Here is a 21,918-nt window from a genome sequence, read left to right as displayed (position 1 = left end):
CAATCTTTTCACTTCACTCTCATGGGTGCTTCCAGTATTGACTACTTAGAATAGCTCAGAAATAATACAGAGGAGTTCAATAAATGCTCTCTCCACTTCTGACACTATCCTAAAGCCATCAGTGTACATTAACTCGAACATCACCTTTTAAAGTGCTTAGCCAGAGCCAGCCTGATGGCTCAACTGGGAATCATTTGCCACCAAGCCTGATGACCTGAGTTTGATCCCCAGAGCCCACATAGAAGAAAAGTCACAACTGACTCCTAAAAGTTGTCCTCTGATCTCCACGTGTGTGGCACTTGCATGCACTCACACACAACAAACAAACAAACAAATAAATAAATAAATAAAACACCAGCATTACCTCCCACCTCATTGTGGACATCAGGGGAACAGGCACAGAGCCATCAAATATCCTGTCCAAGTGTAACTAGTTTGCACTGGGGTTTGGATACTAATAATAATAGCTTCATTTCAGAGCCCACATCCTTAACCACCATACCCTGTATTTTTCAAACACTGGGCTACAAATACAACCCAGCAAGAGACCTCCCACCGACCCTACATCCCCCCCGAAAACTATCGGTGGCCTTTGTTTTAGTAAATTTCCAGATCTGGCATCAAAGTTCCCTCCAGAGAGAAAATGAAAAGTTGGTTAAAAATCTTACCACTGGGCTGTCACAGCAGTGCCACAGACTGGATGGCAACAATGTCACTACCTCACTATTCTGAAAGCTATCATCCCAGATCCCAGTGCCAGCTGGGTTGGCACCTGCTGAGGGCTAGGAAAAGGAGCCTGCCAGGCTCTCCCCTAGTTCCTGGGGGTGTCTTGGTTTCTGTCAGATCACCCAGCCCACGTCCTCATCTCTGTAAGGCATCCATCAAAGTTAGTGTTTTGCCTAAGAGTCTCCATTTCAAAGGATATTAGCTGTAAGCCCCTAAGGACCTCCAACTGCCGGTTCCATTCACAGAGCACTAAGTGCCCTAACGGCTGGGCCCCGCCCCCACCCTACAGAGTTAAAAGCACACGCTCTGGACTTGAAATCCCACCAATTCCCCACTCGGGAAGCTTCACCCTGAAAAGGTCTACCCCACCCCCAAGAAACTCTGTATAAACTCTGCCTTCTGCTCAGTTCCAAGCTGTTTCTCGCCCAAGCAAGGGCAACCACCTACCTGATTTTTTCACTCCCAATAAATCTCTTGTGTGAGGTTTATTGAGCAGTGTGACTTTGTGGTATTCCTCGGCTCCAGACTACCAGGATACCTTTTCATTTGAGTTCTAACACATTAGTCATAGTAGATTAGGGACCTCTTCTACCCCAGTATGGCCTCATCTAAATCAGTTGCATCAGAAATGATACTATTTTCAAAAGGGTACATTCTGAAGTACTTGAGGGTAAAGAATTTAACACATAGTCTTTGAGTTCGAGGCCAGCCTGGTCTACAGAGTGAATTCCAGGACAGTCAGAGCTACACAGAGAAAATCTGTCTCGCAAAATAAAGAACAAAAGAATATATCATATATCATACATACTGGAGAGACAGCTCAGCAGTTGAGATCACTGGCTGCCCTTGCAGAGGCTTCCCTAGTACCACATAGCAATTCACAAACACCAGTGATAACAGTCCCAGGGCATGCTGCTCTCTTCTGAGCTGTGTGGGCTCCTGCACATGCGGGACACTGACAGACAGATGCACGCACACAAAGGAAGTATTTTAAAATTCTAACACATGACACAATCCAATTTATATTAGGCTTCTTTCTTTCCTTTAGTGATTTTCAATAATTAAATCCTCTTTTTGTCAAACAAGTGGAAGCTTGCTCCTCAGACATGACCAACAACAGCTGTAGTGTCTTAGCTTTGGTTTAGCACCCAAATTTTACTGCCACCTGCTTCAAGAAGGGACCTACTACAAGGTCTCTGGGGGAAAAAAATCCAGGTAAGAATACTGACATCTAGGTTAGTCGAGACGGTGCACGCCACTAATCCCAGCAGTTTGGAAGCAGAGGCAGGCAGAGCTCTGAGTCCCAGGACTATGGAGACTATGGAGTCCGGGCTATGGAGAGAACGTACTGACATCTAAATGATGGCAGAATCCACGAGCTGCTATGGCTGTTCGGGTGGACACATAGTGTCCACTAACCTTCCCATTCCTTTTTTAAGGGGAGGCAGGTGTAGAGGTAGATGTTCAAGTGTGCATACATGTATGTTCAAGTGTGCATACACGTATGTTGTCTTGGCTAGATTTTGTCAACTTGGCATAAGCTAGTCGTTTGGGGAAAGGGACTCATGGTTGAGAAAATGCCTGCATAAAACTGGCCTATAGGTGCCTGTAGTGCATTTTGTTGACTAATGATTGATGTGGGTGGTGCCATCCCTGGACAGATGGTCCTGGAGGATATAAGCAAGCTGGCTGAGCAGCCTACAATGGAGCACGGCAGCCAGCAGATTTCCTCCAAGTCCTCTGCTTCAGTTCTGGCCCCCAAGCTGCTGCCTGGGCTTCTCCTCATGCCAGGACTATATACAGTCAGTGGAAACAAACCTTTTCCTCTCAGCAATAGAAACAGCGAGACAGCAGTGTAAGCCAGAAGTAGATGCTGGCTGTTCTCCACCTTTTCTGAGACAGGAACTTTCACTGAACCTGGACCCCACTGATTCAGCTAAACTGGCTGGCCAGCACAAGGGATTACCCCCTTCCCCGCAGCACTGGGGATAAAGTGCCACCAAGTCCAGCTTGGGGTGCTCAGGACTGCTTCCACAGCAAACACTACCAACTGAGCCGTCTCCCCATCCCCTCAGAATATCACAATACACCTCTCCATATTCTTAGCTGTCTTGGGTAGGTCTCTGCCATTCCCTGACCTGACTGCCTGTTACGTTTTGCAGGTGGAGTACTCAGGATTCTAGCATGGGTCACACAGTGACCCTGCTGCAAACCTTTGAAGGGCTTCCCCATGAGACGGGCTAAACCCAAAGCTCTTGGTCTGACAGCTATGTGGCCTCAGTATGCTGGACCTGTGTTCTCAGCACTTATCCAGCATGTAGTCTCCAGATACTGCTAACCGTCACACTGCAGCAGCCGGCCGTCTGCCTAGAACAGTGATCTCTACTCTCACGTCCTGAGACTCTGTTTAGACGTCATTCCAGGTTTAGAGCATTCATTCTCCTCCGCCACACGGACCTCACGCTTAAGTCCATTAAAGCAATGACTCCTTTGGTATGGTGGCCATCTTCACATCTGCTCAGGAGCAACCACAGAACAGTGTTGCTTCTAGTTTGGTTCTCATCTTTACGTTGATATTCATAGCAGCTAGCAAGAGCCCAGCATGTGGTGGGTGCTACAAAATATTCAATCAATTCCACATTGACTTTTCGATTTTTTTTCTTCCTTCTTTCTAAATCTGAGTAGGTGGCTGACAGCAGGGTGATTGGGAAGACCTTTCATGATGTCAGAAGCTGCAGCTCAACTACAGTCACGTAAAACACGGAAGTGCGGCCGGGGAAGCACCAGCACTTCCATGTGAAGACTGCACAGCGCCTACGCTCACTAGAGTCCGTGCTTCAAAGGGTGGGCAGCACTCAGCTGCTCCTCAACACCTCGCGCAGCCAGCCTGCCACCTTTTGGGGGTGATCACCATCTGGGAACCTCGGCGAGAAATGACTACCACCCTCTGGCTTCTGAAGAGGACTGTCACTAACAATTTTCATTCCAATCCTTCTTTGTTTGTGCTTCTGAGACAGGGCTTCTCTGTGAAGCAGCTTTGGCAGCTCTGGCTGTCCTGAAATTCACTCTGTAAACAGGACGGCCTCTGCCTCCCAAGGCATGCACCGCCACCACCGGGCTTTCACTCCAATCTTAAACCTTTCCTCCCAGAGTGAAGATGCACCACCAAGGGCGGCTCACATCTGCAACCCCAGTCCTCTGGGGGTACAGGGAGAATGACTGATACAATTTCAAGATCAGCGGCTCCACGCCCTCGTGAGACCCTATCTCAAAACACAAAACGGTGACTCAGACAAATGCTGCATTTCCATCATACGCAGAGTCTAGACTTAAACACAAACACACATGACATCAAAGTGGATGGGTTGGAGGACAGAGGGCGTGACCAAAGTGCATGATATACAGATGAAAACAGCATAACCAACACATCATTCTTACGACAAATACATGACAAGAAAGAAGCACGGGAAACAGAATCTCTTTAAATACAGATTGGGAAAGGAAGCGAGTCCACCATGTTAAAATGAAGATGTCTAGCCTACTCTCATAATATGCTCATATTAAACCGGACATTAGCATTCTGTTACTTATTGTACTAGGGACTGAACCCAGGGCCTTGTGTATGCTAGACAAGCACTCTACTATTGCGCTATATCCATAGGCAAACACTAGCTTTTAAAAAAAATATTTTTTACAATTTATTTTGTCTTCACACATACATGCACTTGTATGCCACAGCCTGCATGTGAAGGGTAACTTTTGAGAGTCGGCTCTTTCTTTCCAATTATGTGGGTCCCTGAGATCAATCACAGGCCTTGACCTGCTAAGGCATCTTGACAGGCCTAGTTTTAACTTTTCATTAGGAAGCTAAGGCAAAACAGTCATCCCTGCACCCCAAATTAAAACATGAGATTCTATTTCGTATTCTAAGCAAATATGAAATCTACACTAAGAACTAGAAAGCCATTTTATTGGTATTCTGAATAAAGGAGTGTCCAAAAAACATTGGCAAAAACTGCCTCACTTAGATTTACATCCTGTGCCTTCCTGCTGTACCTGGATTATGACACAGAATTTCTCTCATCTGTTTTTGCTTATACTTTGGTCTGTATATTTACAAGTGTTTTGATCTTTCTTCCCAAATTCTTCTTCTTCTCACAGAAAATACATGAGCTCCTGCTTACTAGGCTTAGAGACTGGGTACACAGGCAATGAGTCCATCTGAGACAGTATCCGTGTGGGGGAGCTAGACACAGCAAATAACCAACCCTGTGAGCAAGCTGCAAAGTCAGGCAGCCCGAGTCAACATGTATTAAAAAATAAAACTAGGCAAACTGCAAGGAAGGAGAGACTCCATTGGAGGGGAGCAAGAAAGATGTTACACTGATGCTTTAAACACCCTGATTTCTGTCTCATCAAACCGTTCATTCCTTAAAATGATTAAAAGATACAAAAGCGATGAACTTAACTGCAATTTCTGTGATTTTTTCAAGCTTCCCAGTCAAATCAGACCCAGGAGGCAGGAGGTACTTTAGCACAGAGCCATTTGAGATGCTCGGCTGGACCAAGCAAACTTGCTTCAGATACTTTGTCAAATCTGTATTTAAGCTTATTTGAGTAAAACTGAGGGGTGAAAGCAATGACTTGACATTCAAAAGTCAACAATGAACAATGGCAATTATGAAATGACATCTACTACCACAGAATTCCTTGTATGAATTTTTAATGAATTATGAGCCAATGAACATTACAGAATTAAGCCTTAATACTTCTTCTTTCCTATGAACAACAAGGTAACTATAACAGCCTATCTCAAGTAGGACAGAAGACCATAGTGAATGCAAGTAATAGTAATTAACTTTCGCTCCACCCGTGCATGCTTCCTCAGAGAACACAAGGGCTCCCGACGGCAACAACAAATTCAATTATCTATGTTTTCCTGATCACAGCTGCAGCTGAGATATAGCAGATGCTCGCCTTTCAGCAGCCTTTCCACCCACAACACAGCCTCGGTGTTTTCTCTTCTACCCTCTGTATCCTTGGAGGTAGTGAGGGGAGCAAGGATCTCCTACTTTGTAGATGAGAACACTCTAGGCGAAATCTTGCACAATTGCTCTCAACCGTTGGCAGCACTGTCAAACCAGCAGGGCATTTTTAAATCCTTACGGTCAGAACATATCCCACCAACACCAGAATCAGAATTACAGGGCCCAAGCTTAGATAGTTTTTAGCCCCTCCAAACGCTAGCCAAGCTGGGGCAGCACTGATTTAGGTGATACACCCTGTCTTCAGATACAACTGTTGTCTTCTCTGTGCTTTCTGAGACCAGTGAAAACATGGCCGCCTTCAATGCTGAGCAATCTACCTTAATGGTCTGACAGCTATACTGGTCTCTAGTAACAAACAGATCCAGCTATAAATGAAGGCTCTCTGTCCTCCGGTGTTCATCCTAACTAGAACAGTCAATTCTATGAGCTAAGAATGGCTTGTTGTTCTGGGAATGGTGGCATACACCTGTATTCTCAGTACTGGGGAGGCTGAGTGAGTTCAAGGATAGCTTGAGCTACAAAGCGAGAACCAGTCTTTAAAAATCAAAAACAAAACACAGAAAGAATGGCTTGGTGTTAAATACAGGAATCACCTGACTTTAGGTTCAATAAGGAATGAATAACCATGTGATTTTGTTTTCCAGTCAGCACCTTCAAAACTTTGTTACAAATGAACATTTATGACAAGACAGAAAGTTACAAGCCAAACTCATGAGAAGCTCCGGAATTGCTCCTGAAGATGCAGCCAGTACATCTACCACATTTTACTATTCAGCCTTCATTCTTAACCAGGTCTTCAATCAAATTTTATACACTACCAAATGGAGTTGTTTGAGACAAGAAAAACAAAAAACAAAACATTTCCTGGGCCAGCTATCTTCCCTAGTGAGTTTAACACATAATTCCACTTTGTACAAGGTTTCTTCTTGATACAAATTATAAAAAAGAATCTTTAACAAATCTCTCTTTTTCAAGCAAATACAAATACCTGTAACCTTTTCAGGAGGCAACTAAAGACCTGTTCTATGGCTGAAGCCGCCTGCTTCAGAGAAGTATTGACAAATTTAACTCTCAAGGACTCCAAAAACCCCAGCAAGCTGCTCACTGTCCCTAATTTTATTAGATTTAAAACAAAATATACATACAGCAATCATGTAAAAAGTACAAAGATTTTACTTGCCTTCATCAATTCTTATGTGTCTGAGCCATATTAACTATACTTTCATACAGAAAGATGTTTCTGTTGTAACAAAAGAAAAAAACAAAACCCTCAGCTCAAGTGTTGAATTATAAATTCCAGAGAGTATTAGTGAGAAGGTTTATGGGTCAAAATAGGAAATAATGTCCAGCTCTTTCCAATGAAACTTTCCAATTGTTACCAACCTAGGTTTTCAGCGTTAAGCCCATGGGGCAATACCTAGGTGATTAAGAACGCTCTTCACCAGGGTTCAGGCTGGCGCTGTTTCAGATGGGTGAGTAAACATTTTGTTGACAGCCCCAGTGGAGACTTTGAGGCTTCTGATTGTTGTATAATGTAAACAATATGAAATTAAAAATTCTTCATAACATCTACAGCATTACAAAGTTAGGAAATAAAAGAACCGTTGACCATGTGTTCTGGGGTTTATACTAACAGCGCTCATACCGAGTGCTCTAAGAGCAGCTGGGACTGCTGTGTGGAGACCAGTTTTCTCAGAAGGCCAAAAACTACAGCCAGATGCCAAGAGACGCACATTCCTATTACGTCTGAACCAGCCTTGCTGGCATATGCATAATTATAAGTAGATCTATTTCCCCAGTCCTTAGCCAACTGAGGAACCTTTACCATAATTCTGTTACAGCCATGGACTATAAGCCCAAAACACAAATGAGCTAGTACATGTCTCCTCTTCTTCTTAGTATTACCCTACTGTCCCCAAATGTCACTCTAATTTTGTACCATGTAGTGATTTTTAAGAAACTGAATTAGAACAAAGCAATCCCTTTGTCCTTTTTCTTTCTTTCTTTCTTTCTTTTTTTTTTTTTTTTACAGTTTTTACACACATTATATATACAACTTTTAAAATAGCTGCACAATTTTATTTCTCATTGCTGGAGAAGTGCAGTCCAGGCAGACCATGCTTCTCGATATATTAAAAATATTAAATAAACCCAGCCAGTTTCACACGTTCTAAGTCAAGCTGGCTAGAAGTAAAGGGACTGGAGGAAGAACAGGCAGTTGTAAGATGGGACTGACCTTCATTCGTACACACTACATAAATCCTGCGGTTTCCTTCTGCAGCGCCTCTACACCTCACCTTTAAGCCGGAAGTAACACACTGCTAACGTAGAGAAGAATCTGTGGCAACATGCATATGTCAACTGCCCACTCAACCAACTGCAACCCTGAGGATTTTTCTGGCCCAGTGGAAAGAGGAAAACACTAAGATCGCCTCTGCTGTCCAGCTGCTGCTTCTCCAGTTCTCAACTCCATGTATTCTCAGGATGTTTCTTGGGCATGCACACGTGATACTATCACTTCGTGGTTCTACTCTCCACAAGTAGATCTCTTCTCCACTGTCCTTCTTCCCCGAAAGCCACTGTCATCCATCCAGAGGTTTTCCAAGATAAACCAAAGTCACTTCTGTGTTGCCATATACAGCAGACACGGCTGGGTACAAGCAGACCTTTGGGAGTCCTCGAAAGGCAACCCCCAGGAACTCATACCCACGCTCAAAGGCTAAAGTCTTATCTTCCATGTCCAAGATGACTCGGATTCTCTCTCCTATCTGTAAACAGACATCACAAGGTTAGCAGGGTATCCACCGAAGGCATGGGTAGGAAAATGATGGTACAAATTAAAAAAAGGAAAAAGTACAAAGGATCTATATGGTCTAAGTTATCTCTGTGAATGAGAGGGGATTTTCTATGGCGGGGAAGGACTCAGAAGAAGGAATACACATCATTCTCAATACAGTGCTTCTTTAGATCATTTTTAAAGATGAGTCACATGGGATCTACATTTAATTACTTTACATTATTCTTTGCTCAAAACCTTTTCTTAATTAACACTACCACCTATAACTTGGTATGTTTTACCAAAAGGATCTTTCTAAATAACCCATTCATGTTGCTGTTATATATATAAATAAAATATTAAATCACCAGAAAAAGAAATAATTTTTGTTTGTCTGTTTTTTCTCTACGTAGCCCTGGTCATCCTGGAACTCACTCTGTAGACCAGGCAAGTCTTGAATTCAGAGAGATCCGCCTGCCTCTGCCTCCTAAATGCTGGGATTAAAGGTATGCACCACCACTGCCTGGGAAGAAATGAATTTTTGATATATGCTAAAGATTAAATGAAGCATGAAAACACAACATTAAATAAAACAAGCCCACCAGAGAAAGATACATTTATAATCCCAGCAAGTATCTAGAACGGTCACACAGAGACAGGCAGAGTGGACGCTAACAAGGCGGGGGGGGGGGGCAGGGAGCGGAACTACTGCTGAGTGACAACAGCTTACACTCAGGATGAAGAAAAACTTCTGGGGCTACAGAAATGGCTCAGCCATTTAGAGTACATGCTGCTCTTGCAAAAATCCCAGATTCGGTTCGCAGTACCCACAAGGTAGCTTACTACCATCTGTTACTGCAGTTCAGGGATCTGACACCCTCCTCTGAACTCTGCAGCATCAGTTACACACATGACGCACATACATATATGCAGGAAAACATACACACATAAAATAAAATTTTAAAAATCTACCCCATGCTCCAGACAGGGCTCCTCTATGTAACCCTGGCTGTCTGGAACCTGGTCTGTAAATCAGACTGGCCTTGAACTGAGAGATCCACCTGCTTCTCCCTCTGGAGTGCTGGGGTTAAGGCATGGGCCTGTGCAACCACGCCTGCTTTGAAAAAGGAACAGCAGCACAGTCTAGCTAAGCTTCCAACTCAATATACTCAGCTGTTCACCCAGTGTCGTCTCTCTAGTCTGCATCCATACAGGAAGGCTGCATTCGGATGCCGAAAGTGGAAAGGAGGACCGGCCTCTGAAGACTGCTTGCCTCGCACACATGAAGGTCTGGGTCCAATCCCCAGCACCACACAACTGCCAGTACTTGGGAGGTGGAAGAAGGAAGACGGGAGTTCAGGGTCATCACTGGCTACACAGTGAGACCAGGGACAGCCTAGGCTACATGAGCTCCTGTCTCTAAACGGGGGTAAAAGATGTAGAAAAGCCTAAGATTTATAACTGAGATTTAATACTTCCTGATTATGGTAACTCTTGCTGTTGTCATTAACTTTGGATCATTTCCTTCCTGTCACAATGACTGCCGATATCTGCTATTATCCACCTGCCCAATTGGACCACGGACATCCCCCATCTTGCAGTCCTCTAAGTCATCTTTACCACGCCTCCCAACCACATACAAGCAGAACAACACTCCTGTCTGCCGAGCAGCACTGCCTGTCGTCCTAGGAGTCCTCTCATCAGTCTCAGGAATTAACCCTATCTTGCAGCAGATTAAGAAAACACAATTAATTCTGCTGAAATTCACAAGTTTGCTTCACCTTGAAACATGCCACATATATGTTTACAGTAAAGGGATTGAAAAGCACAAGACTGACTAGTGTAGGTGGCTACCAGTGGGTGAAATGTGGGTGGCAGGCCGTGTGGTACTGACGCACACCTTTGATCTCAGCACTTGGTAGGCAGAGGCAGGTGGATCTTTGAATTCAAAGGCATTCTGGTCTACAGAGAGAGTTCTAGTACAGCCAGGCTACACAGCACTACACTGTCTCTAAACAAACAAAAATGTGGATGGCAGAACAACTAGACACCAGAAAGGAGCAAAGGACGAGAGCATCCAAATCTGCACATGAGCTCCAGCCACATCCACGTGAGACACAGATGACATGACATGACATGCGCATGAAGAGCTCCCAGGGAAGTGGACTGAGAAGCAGACAGGCCGAGAAGACCAGCGCTGAAACCTGCTGCTGCATACCATAAGGGCATGAAGTCTGCAGTCTTGAGTTCCAGCAAGTTAACTGTCTACCATTACAATAAAACCTGCGCACACAAAAGAATAAAGCAGTTTCTAGAAAAAGAAGACATCCCAGAATTACAAGTACATCTTACCCACACATGCAATTTTCAATTTAAAAAAAAAAAAAATCACTAAGATAAAATAGGAAAAGTATGACTCTCGAAGTGGTGGGAAATCAATAGAAGCCAATCTGCGGGGCAGTGGTGGTGCATGCCTTTAATCCCAGCCCTCATGAGGCAGAGGCAGGCAGATCTCTGAGTTCAAGGCCAGCTTGGTCTAAAAAGTGAGTTTCAGGTCAGCCAGGGCTACACAGAGAAACCCTGTCTTGAAAACAAACAAAAAAAATGACTCTTACCTGGACATAGGTTTTCTAATCTGACAAAGAATTTAAAGTATTTATAGTTATTATGTGTACATATATATTCTGTAAAATGCAGTTAAATAATATATATGCACTAATATATTACAGCCATTCTAAATATGTCCAAAGAATGAAAGAAACATGAAATCTCAACAGACAAATGGATACAGAAAAAAGAAACCAAATGAAATCTAAATCTAAAGCACACAATAACTAGAACTCATTAGCCTGGTTCAACAAGTTGAGATGGTAGAATAAACTGGTAGTAGACATGAAGCTAGGGCCACAGAAATTACACAATCAAAGAAGACAATGAGTGCCAAGAATGGTGACACATGCCTTTAATTGCAGCACCAAGAAGGAGAGGCAGGTGGCTGCCTATCTGTGAGTTTCAGGCCAGATAAGGATATATAGTGAAACATTGTCTCAAAAGCAAATAAAGAGAAGGCTTGTGGATGAAGAATAAAAAAATTATAAATTAAGGGACACAAAGATACTAATAAGTAGTTCAACAGTTATAATGTATGTAAATGGACTAAACTCTTAAAAGACAGGTTGTAAAATGCTTTTAAATAAGAAAGGTTCAACCACATACTATTTAGGGGTTCCAACTTAATAACAAAGTGAATCAAAAGCAAAAGGCTGGAGGGATGCTTTATAATAGTATTCCATAAAAAGTTGGAGCGGCTACATTAAGGTCAGACAATAGACTCAAACAGGAATTTTGAGAGTCAAAGGTCATTTGCAATGATGAACAGGGAACTCTAAAATTAGAGCCCTTAAGTCTATGAAGCAAAAACTGACAGTTCCAAAAGAAAAATAGACAAGTTAGGGAGCACAGTTAGAGACTACTGAGAATACTTTTCTCAGTAAAAGAACAAGTAAAAAGAAAAATCAGGGCTGGAGAGATGGTTTAGCAGTTAAGAGCACTGGCTGTTCTTCCAGAGGTCCTGAGTTCAATTCCCAGCAACCACATGGTGGCTCATAGCCACTTATTAGATCTGGTGCTCTCTTCTGGCCTGCAGGCAAACATGCAAACAGAACACTGTATACATAACAAATAAATTTTTAAAAAAAGAAAGAAAAATCAGTAATAATATAGATAACTTAAATCCTATCAATCCATCTGACCTATGATTTTCAGAATACTCCATCTAAGAACTGGGTTAACCAGTATAAATATATTTCTAAAAAAATGGAAATAAGCCAGGTAGTGGTGGTGCACACCTTTAATCCTAGCACTCAGGAGGCAGAGACAGGTGGAATCTCTGACTTCAAGGTCAGCCTTGTCTACAGAGTGGGTTCCAGGACAGTCAGGACAACACAGAGAAACCCTATTTCAAAAGTAAAACAAGCAAATGAAAACAAATAAACAAAAACAGAAGAAAACACAGAACAATCTCCGAAAGCAAGGCTGTCAGAATTTCCACTGCACCTGAAGTAGTGACAAGACTTCATGTTCAGTGATAAAACTGCACCCTCCTCTCTACAGGACATATATAGAGCCTAAAGAGACAATGAGACATGATTTTACGAAGGAAAATCCTTTCAGCTTTTGCACCTCAAGAAATGTATATACGGCCGGGCGTTGGTGGCGCACACCTTTAACCCCAGCACTAGGAAGGCAGAGGCAGGCGGATCTCTGTGAGTTTGAGGCCAGCCTGGTCTACAAGAGCTAGTTCCAGGACAGGCTCCAAAAAACTGTCTTGAAATGCCTAAATAAATAAATACATACATACATACATACATAAATAAAAATTTAAAAAAACAAATGTGTGTGTGTGTATATATATATATATCCTTTTATATTAGTGTGCCAGAACTGATAATTTTATTGCCATATTTTTATGTATATGGGTCTTTTGCCTGGATGTCTGGGCATCACTTCCCTGGGAACTGGAGACAGTTGTGAGCTGCCATGGATGCTGGGAACTGGACTTGGGTCCTCTGGAAGAGCCAGTGCTCTTAACCGATGAAGCATCTTGCCAGCCCCTCAATGCATTGTTGAAGATAAAGATTTCAAACTACCTGTGGTTCCAAAATGAGAAATCTACAGTCCCTCAAGACTTCTGCTTTGGGAATTTCTTTTTAAAAGCTATTTTTAAACATTGTGTATTTATGTGTGTGTGCAAATGTTTGCAGGTGCTTTTAGAGGTCAGATAAGAGAGTTGAGGCCCCTGGAGCTGGAGTCAAAAGTAGTTGTGAGCTGTCCAAGGTAGGTGATGGGAACCGAACTCTGGAAAAACAGCAAATACTCTTAACTGCTGAGCCAACTCTCCAGCCTACTTCTTGGAATCTAGAATTTAATCTAAATTTAGAACAAATTTAAGATACAGAAAATAAATGTAGCAGTCTGCCTGAATTTGTTTATCGCTACAGAAAACATTAATACCGCCAAGCCAAGGGCTTTGAATCCACACATTAGTAAGAAACAGAAGGTAAATATGCATGTATATGCACATGCATTTGTTGTGATGATGAGGTGACCAGAAAAGGGGATGTTTCATAACACATGGGAGATGACAATCTTGGACGTGAGCCACACTGGCCCTGTCTTCTGAATGAGGTCTTCTGAAGCACAGCCACGTTTCTTTATTCACATTACATGCAGGCGATGGGATGCTAGACCAACTGAGCACAAAGCGTTTTGAGACAACATGGACAGCAAAGCCTAAAATATTTACTCTTTGGCCCTGTACGGAAAGTTTGGCAACCTCTGACCCAGGACAAAGATTGATTACTCAAATATGTATTAAGAAATACTGGCATATAACCTTCAACTATTTATTTTAAAAATTACCAAAACAAAGACAAAAATCTATAGTGGCTATATAAAAATGTTTCTGTTTTAAACAAATTAAGATGTGATTTGAAATGGTCCACACAAGAAAATATAATTTCTCACCTGATATTTCGGTGCGTTGTTGCACTGTGGAAAACTGCCATTGACTTCTCCATTATGTAGCAGATTATTGTCCACCAGATTCCAGCCCCAGCTCTGGTCGTCACTCCCCAGCAAGGCCACGTAACCTTGGCACTGCATAGGGGCCCGTTTCGTAGCAATTCCTATCACTGCCACAGTGCCCAAAGGGCCCTCCCACCATACTTCCCAGGCGTGGCGGCCCTCACTGAAACCAATCTTGGTCCTTGCACCATCGGTGCTCTGAGCGATGGGGTTCCGATGTAATGTAAAGCCATTCTTCTTGATATAGACATTCCTGGAGCAGTCATTTGTGCTGAAGGCATGTTGGAAAGCACGTACCTAAAAACATGAGAAACAGACCAAAAGAATAAACTCGACTTTTTTTTTTCTTAAATACTAAAATGTAGCAAACTAAATGTAGTGGCTCACACCTGTGGTCTTGGCCCTCTGGGAGGCTGAAGCAGAAGTGAAAGTTCAAGGCCAACCTGGGCTACTAAGCGAATTCCATCTCTCTCCCCTGTTCCCAAACCAAAAAACTTGAGGCTTTGTGTTTATAAATAATAAAATTATAAACTTTTAAATAGCACACTATTTCCAAATAATGAATAAAGCTCTGGCTGTGAAACTAACATTAAATATTGTATTCCATTAAAAATAACTTCCAGCTAGAGCTAGGCATAATAATACATGCCGATATTTTTCAAATAAAAAAAACAGAAGAGAATTAAGTCCTCATGATAATGTTAAATTAATATTTTCTCACAGAGTATTCCACAATTTTTTAAAGATTTATTTATTATGTATACAGTGTTCTGCCTCCATGTATGCCTGCAGGCCAGAAGAGGGCACCAGATCTCATTACAGATGGTTGTGAGTTACCATGTGGTTGCTGGGAATTGAACTCAGGACCTCTGGAAGAACAGCCAATGCTCTTAACCTCTGTGCCATCTCTCCAGTCCCCTAGTACACAATTCTTACAAATTCTAGTTAGTTTTCTTCTAATTTTTCCCTCTGTCACAGTGACAGCCTCTTGCTCAACCTCTGATCACAGCTTCCCATTTTGTTGAACTGATTCTACTGCATTCACTTTGAGTGACTCCCTCTCTGCCCCACAGAAGCCTACAAAAGCAGTCCTTAACCTCAAATTCCTTCCAGAGCTATCTTTTTGAAACAGTATGTCCACAGACTCTCAGGTCAGCTAACAACTTTTGACAGCTCCACACAGAGCACCACGTACACTCCAAGGTCCTCCTGGCTCCAAAGCCTCTCAGAGCAGGCTGATGCACTTCCTACCCCACCTGCCTCGCTGGGCTCCTAGTGCCCCATCTGCTGCCCTCTTCCCACGAGTTCTCTAACACCACCTCTGTGAAGGTGTTCTTAGCCAGGGCCACCCAATCCCCATCATTCTCCTTCCTGAATCCCCATTCACTATTGGCTGTACCACGTAAGGCTTAATTATAAGTATCTTGTTTTCTAATGTGCTTCTAAGCACATGATTCTAGTAAACAGTATTTTGCAAAAACAAAAACAACAACAAAAACTAATGTAATCTAAATTGGTCAGTGTAGAACCTGCAAGAAATGGGAAAGACAAAAGAGCACATTAAGCAACACCATAGGAATGAAAATCAGAAACCTAGGATGGTAACAAAAGAATAACAGAGGAGGAGGTGGGAATGGAATCAATCTGCAGTCTAAGATAGCCTAAAAAGACTTAGCAACTCCTTATCATGAGAATGTATACAGATACTGATTAAATAAACTATAATATTCCATGTTTATGAGGCAACACTGCAATTTTCTATTAAGAAATTACTGTCAGTTTCCTTCCTTCCTTCCTTCCTTCCTTCCTTCCTTCCTTCCTTCCTTCCTTCCTTCCTTCCTTCCTTCCATTCATTTTGTTTTCCAAGACAGGGTTTCTCTGTGTAGCTTTGGAGCCTGTCCTGGACTAGTTCTGTAGATCAGACTGGTCTTGAACTCACAGAGATCCACCTGCCTCTGCCTCCTGAGTGCTGGGACTAAAGGCGTGCACCACCATCACCTGGCTTGCCAGTTTCTCTTTAGAGATGACACTAGTATCATAGTATGTATCTTTGTTTTTAGAATACTGAAAAATTCAAATGAAATTAAAAAAATGCCCAATTAATGTTTAAAGTTGAATGTGCCTTTAGTCCCAGCACTTGGGATGCAGACACAGGCGGATCTCTGAGTAGAGGTCAGCCTGGTCTACAGAGTGAGTTCCAGGATGCACAGGGCTACAGAGAAACAAATACTACCTTGAAAAACAAAATTAAAGTCAAGTAGTCTCAGTTTCTGAACAACCTAGATTTCCTATTTCAACATCATCAGTACAGTACAGCTTCGGGCTTTTGAGTAGTTTCCCCTCAGCTCACCAGCCCACCTTCCTTCTCCAATGTACTCTCCACTTCTCAACAAGCTGTCTCTAATTCTGTTCCTACAAATGAAAACAAAGACCTAGCTTAGGATGTAAGTCTGGATATAATTTAGAGACGTACAGACAGACACAAGCATTTGGGATAACCAGTGCTACCTGGAGACATGTAAAACAAGCATTTGGGATAACCAGTGCTACCTAGAGACATGTAAAACATGAGTTATAAAAGTTTCCGGAAATAGGGGTGTAACTCAGCGGGACAGTAAAGGCTGAACACGCATGGGATCCTGGGTTTGAGACATAGCAAAACAGGTAGGGGAAGGGAAGGAGGAAGAAAAAGATGAACCAACCGCACACTTCCTAGTGTCATGCTATCCCCACCGCAGTCCTGCTGCCGGCTCCTTGGGAGTTCTATTTGACCCACCCTCCCTAATCTCACCGCCCTGTCAGCCCTGTCAGCTGCTGCCCGCCCATGTGGAGTTCTCTGCGGCAGTTTTCCCAGTCGTGTTCTCCTCTCCTCTATGTGCTCTCTGTGTCTCATGGCCTGGTCTCATTAAAACACAGCTTTTACTTCATCCTTCATCTGTTCAAACTTGTATGGTTTTTCCATTGCAGAATAAAGCCCAAACAATGTGTCAAAACTTGTGGTTCAAAAGGCCTTCATATATTTAATGCCAGGTTACCTTTATAATCACATTTCCCTTCATTCAACTAAAATTACTTTCTATCTTTAGCCTAGAACTTTCCTGAGCCTTAACTACCAAGTGTTGCCTGACATCTGTTGAATGTCTCAACTCCGTGCATTCTGCTCTTCCACAGATGAACTCTAGCTCAAGCGACACATTATGTACCTCAAATACCTAGGAGTCATTCCCTGCTCTTCCTTCTTCTTCATTTCTATTTCAAAACTACTGCCAAATTCTGTAGATTCTTTAAGGAAAAGATTGTTTGATCCCGCAAATTTCAGAGAAAACATAGATAATCCCAATATCTTAATTTTCTCTGAGTGAAAAAAATCAATTTTAATGTATGATGACCTAAAATCCTAGTGCCATACCTAAAGACAATAGGAGGAACGGTCATCAAATCCTGTAGATTCTATTTCCTAACTGTTCATTTCTCTCCATCTCCTTCACTACCTACTTTCTAATAGATCTAAAGGATTTCTAAAGTCTTCCAACCTCTTCTCCTTACTGAAGGAAAAATAACCTCTTTAAAATACAAACTAGTCCAACCACCAGTCCCCACGTCTGCTTCTCTTGCCCACCTAGAAATGGCTTCACTACCTTGTCCCACTGCTTTCCATCCTATTCACACCAGCAGCGTCTGTGCTAAGGACAATCGCTGACATTCCTGTTGCTCACACCAGCGGATCCCCTTAAGAGGCTCTTCTTGCTCCTGTTGGCCTGTTTATCCTTATCCCTGGGGTCTCACTGAGCCTATGCACCACGTCTGACCTCCCTACCCAGTTAAAGCCCCATTACTGACACTTGGAACACCGCGTAACTCTATTCACTCACAATACTCACCCAGTGCAGTTTACTACTGCAATGACCAGATTAACATTTATTTCCCATGCTGGGGGATGTAGCTAGCATGTATCCAACCCCAGTACTGGAAAAGAGAAACACAGGCAGGCTTGCACACACACACATGTGCAGCCTTCTATAGACTGTAATCCCCATAAGACACATGTTGGTAAGACTTTGCATTTTTGCTTTCCCTTTACTCCTTTTCAGATTCTTCATAAAATATTCAAATCTACCTCATCTTAAAGGTCAGCTTAGTATAATCTTAATATAAAACTTTTTCTAATTCACTCAACTCCTAAGTTTTCTCTTCCAGTGAACTTCTAGCATTCCTACACTACACTGAGGAGCAATGTGTGCCATGTGTTACATACATTTCCCTCCTCTAAGAACTTCTAGACTCCCTGAGTCCTACCTCCAATTACATTAACCCTCCATCTTCAAAAATATTCACCTAAAAGCCAGGATAAGTAAAAGTCCACCTTGTAGCTGCAATACACACAGCAGAAAGTTAAAATATTAGAAACTTAAGAAAACTGTCTGGAAAGATACAAAACTAGAATCAGTTTAGGTTGCTTCCAAGGATGAGAACTGGGTAGCAGTAGGACAGCAGCTAAAGGAAGACATGTTACTTCTACCGATGCTCAAATGGATACATTATCTACTGCATGCTAGGTGAACCTTTTGTGTCTGTGTATGGTGTGTGAGTGTGTGTACAGAGTACTTACCTATGTGCATAAGCCAGATGCAAACACGGATGACTTCCTCTTTTGCTCATCACCTTATTTTTTGAAACAAAGCCTCTCACTAAGCATGAAGCTTGCAATTTTGGCTAATCCAGCTGGCCAGTGACAGCCCGAAATCCACTTGGCTCAGGCCCCGCGTGCTGGGTTGCGATACACGCCAGCCTGGCTTTTCCAGCCGGCCTGGGAATCTGAGGTACTCATGCTCACCCAGCAAGCAACTCACCTACTAAGCTGTTTGTCCCGTCCTTTTACCTCAATCTTGTCTCATGTAAATGTAAATATCAAAAGTAAATACAAAAATGTATTCGTTTATTTTGTTTATTAAAACAAGGTTTCACTTTGTAGTTCAGGCTAGCCTGGAACTCACCAAGCTGGCTTCAAATTCATTTTGATCCTCCTGCTTCAGTCTCCCAAAGCACCACCATACCAAGCTTAGAAGCCTTAAGCTAGACAAAAATAATAAATCTTAAAGGACAATTTTTAATTTTTTTTTCTTGAGAAGGGGTCTTACTGTGTAGCTTTGACTAGCCTTGAACAGAGACCCACAGAGGCCAAATTTTTAAAATTAAAAATACTGACTATAAAGCACAGTAGGACAATATTGAAATCTTCTGCATTCTCCTATAAATTATCATAGAATTAATGCCCACTGACTATCTACGCTACACAAATACAATCCTGGTAAATGATGTTCTTTTACCTAACAAGAAAAACAAGGTCTTAAGAATGCTCTCTAGATAGGTGGTGGTGGCGCACGCCTTTAATCCCAGCACTCAGGAAGCAGAGGCAGGTTGATCTCTGTGAATTTGAAGTCAGCCTGGTCTGCAAACAAGGTTCCAGGACAGCCAGGGCTGTTACCCAGAGAAACTGTATTGAAAAAAAAAAAAGGAAAAGAAAAAAAAAAACCTCAAAACAACAACAAAACAAACAAAAACCTCCCTGATCTTCCAGAGTACCAAAGCTCAGTTACCAGTGCAAGTGAGCGAGCGTGCGTGTTTGGGGGAGCTCGCATCTGTCTGTAACTCCAGCTCCAGGAGATGACACTCTCTTCTAGACTCAGCGGGTACTGGTATTCACATATTTGTGAATTCACATACTCGCATCAAAATATTTTGCCAAGAATGGTCACACCTGCATCTCAGGCATTGGAAGGTAGAGTCAGGTGGGTTTCTGTTAAGGTCTAGGCCAGCCTGGGTTGCTAATGAGAGACCCTGTCTCAGAAACAAAAGAAAGACTATCTGATAATTGACATATTCAACAGCAGTGTTCCTTCTCTTATCACACTAAAACTTGTTTTAATGTAAAATAAACCAGTAGCAGTGATCCATACCATAATTCTAGCACTCTCAAAGAGACAGAAAAGTGGCCAGTTGGAGCTGCCCTGAACTATATAGTGAGACCCTGCCTCCAAAATAGACATAATACATGTGTGTATACATATTTAAAATACACATATATTAAAAGAAACAGTGTATCTATTTCACATGAAAAATTACTTTGACACTCACTAGCAATATAGCATTAAAAAGGGATATGCTTGCCATATTCTATATATGACTTTATCATCTCTCATATATGCTCCTTGTTTTGTTTTGGGACAGAGTCTCTTATTTTGTGTAGCTCTGTCTGTCCTGGAACTCGACATGCAGACCAGGCTAGCCTCAAACTCATAGAGATGCTACCTTTGGCCCTGGAGTGCTGGGATTAAAGGTGTGCAGCACCACACCCGACTTCACATATGTTCTTGATGACTGCTATTCTAAAGAGGTACTATCTGTCTAAATGAATGTGAACCCGAGGACCATTATCTGGGCTGGAGAATCCTTGGTCCTGCCACAATCTGTTACTTAGCATTCTAATTTTGTTATGAAGACACAGGAATGGAAGAAAAAAAATGCCAAAACAAAACCCAGCAAAATAGCAATCAATGTTTAGATGATAAATACAACAGAAGAAACATCAACTGGGTAGAACTATGAAAAAGACATCAAGGAAGTAATCAATAATAGTAGCATGAGGCAGCTTTAGGAGTTATATGGCACCAATGGAAGGATGTTCTATTAACATCTCTTCCTTGCAAATTAGTTAGCAAGATGCTTAACCCCAAACTCACTTGGAAGCGTTAAATATTGCCGCTGTATGAGAACGTCGGCACAAAGAATGAAAATGTGCTTATTAATCAGAGCTTGGAAAAGGTGAGGTGAACGCAAAGATCCCGGCAACTAAACCCATTTTAAAGCAACCAAAATGAACTAATGTCATAAGTCAATCTGGAGGCCGGGAAAACAGAAAATCAAGGATACTGGCTGGTGGTCTGCCTGTAAGACACTCGAAAGTAGAACGAGTGGTGAAGATAAGGGATGGAAAGCCACCCGATATTTTAAAAAGTGAGGTGGGTCACGAAGCAGAACTTCAATGCAAAGAAAAGACCTTTACGGAGAGGAGGGGTAAGGACGGTACTGACTGGCTGAAGCCCTGGAAAGGCGGGATGATGAGGTGAGACACCTGACTCAAGCTTAGAAGGTACACCCCGAGAACGGCGGGCAGGATAGGAGCCGGGCTTCCCTCACCTTGGCCTTGTAGCTGGGCAGGTTGCAGAGGATGTCCGTGCGCAGAGCCTCTTCTGCCAGGCTGCGGGCGCATAGGCTCCGCCACACCTCGCTGTTCTCGTCGCCGTGGAGGCAGCGGTACCAGTGCTTGCACACCAGGGCGCAGCTCCGCAGCTCGGACAGCTCCAGGTAGGAAAACACCAACTCCAGCACCCGGCTGGGCAGTCGGCCGCCGGCCCCGGAGGACCCCGAGCCCGCGCCCGCGCCCCCGCAGCCAGCGCCACCCGAAGCTGCTCCAGCCCCCGGGCCCGGCGCCGCCATCGCCTCACCAGCCGGCCCGAGGGCCGCCGCTGCCGCCGCTTCGCCCCGTCTCGGCACCGGAGGCCAAGCCTCGCCTAGAGATCGGAGCAGCGCGCTCCACCACCCCTTTCAGCTCGGGCCAGCGGCGCCTCCACGGCTCCCGCCCCTGCCCGGGGGCGTCCGCCGCGTGCCCCGCCTCACTGAGGGCAGACGCGCGGGCCACTCGGGTCCCCGCCCCTCGTAGCCGCTCAGCACGGGCGCCGGAACCACCCTCCTCGCCCGGCCTCCCCGCGACGCACCCCAGGA

The 21,918-nt window shown here is 43.3% G+C and overlaps 1 protein-coding gene and 1 non-coding gene across 2 annotated transcripts; both read right to left on the bottom strand.

Moving 5' to 3' along the window:
* Positions 1-5,432: 5,432 nt before the first annotated feature.
* Fbxo45 (F-box protein 45) lies at positions 5,433-21,874 on the bottom strand. Its single transcript, XM_085685435.2, has 3 exons — positions 21,334-21,874; positions 14,077-14,433; positions 5,433-8,542 (listed from the first exon to the last, which is right to left on the bottom strand). The coding sequence occupies exons 1-3, from the start codon at positions 21,631-21,633 to the stop codon at positions 8,357-8,359; spliced, it is 843 nt and encodes a 280-aa protein (XP_085541561.1). The 5' UTR covers positions 21,634-21,874; the 3' UTR covers positions 5,433-8,356.
* On the bottom strand, positions 17,431-17,573 carry LOC125413259 (small nucleolar RNA SNORA79). The gene has a single exon (XR_007235917.1). It is a non-coding gene; the product is annotated as a small nucleolar RNA SNORA79 (small nucleolar RNA).
* Positions 21,875-21,918: the final 44 nt, after the last annotated feature.

Source organism: Myodes glareolus, chromosome 2 (genome assembly GCF_982192425.1).
Source record: "Myodes glareolus chromosome 2, mMyoGla1.1, whole genome shotgun sequence".
In the NCBI taxonomy this organism is placed as follows: domain Eukaryota; kingdom Metazoa; phylum Chordata; class Mammalia; order Rodentia; family Cricetidae; genus Myodes; species Myodes glareolus.
The sequence above is the reverse complement of the archived record's forward strand: the minus strand, read 5'-3'. Positions and strand labels throughout refer to the sequence as shown.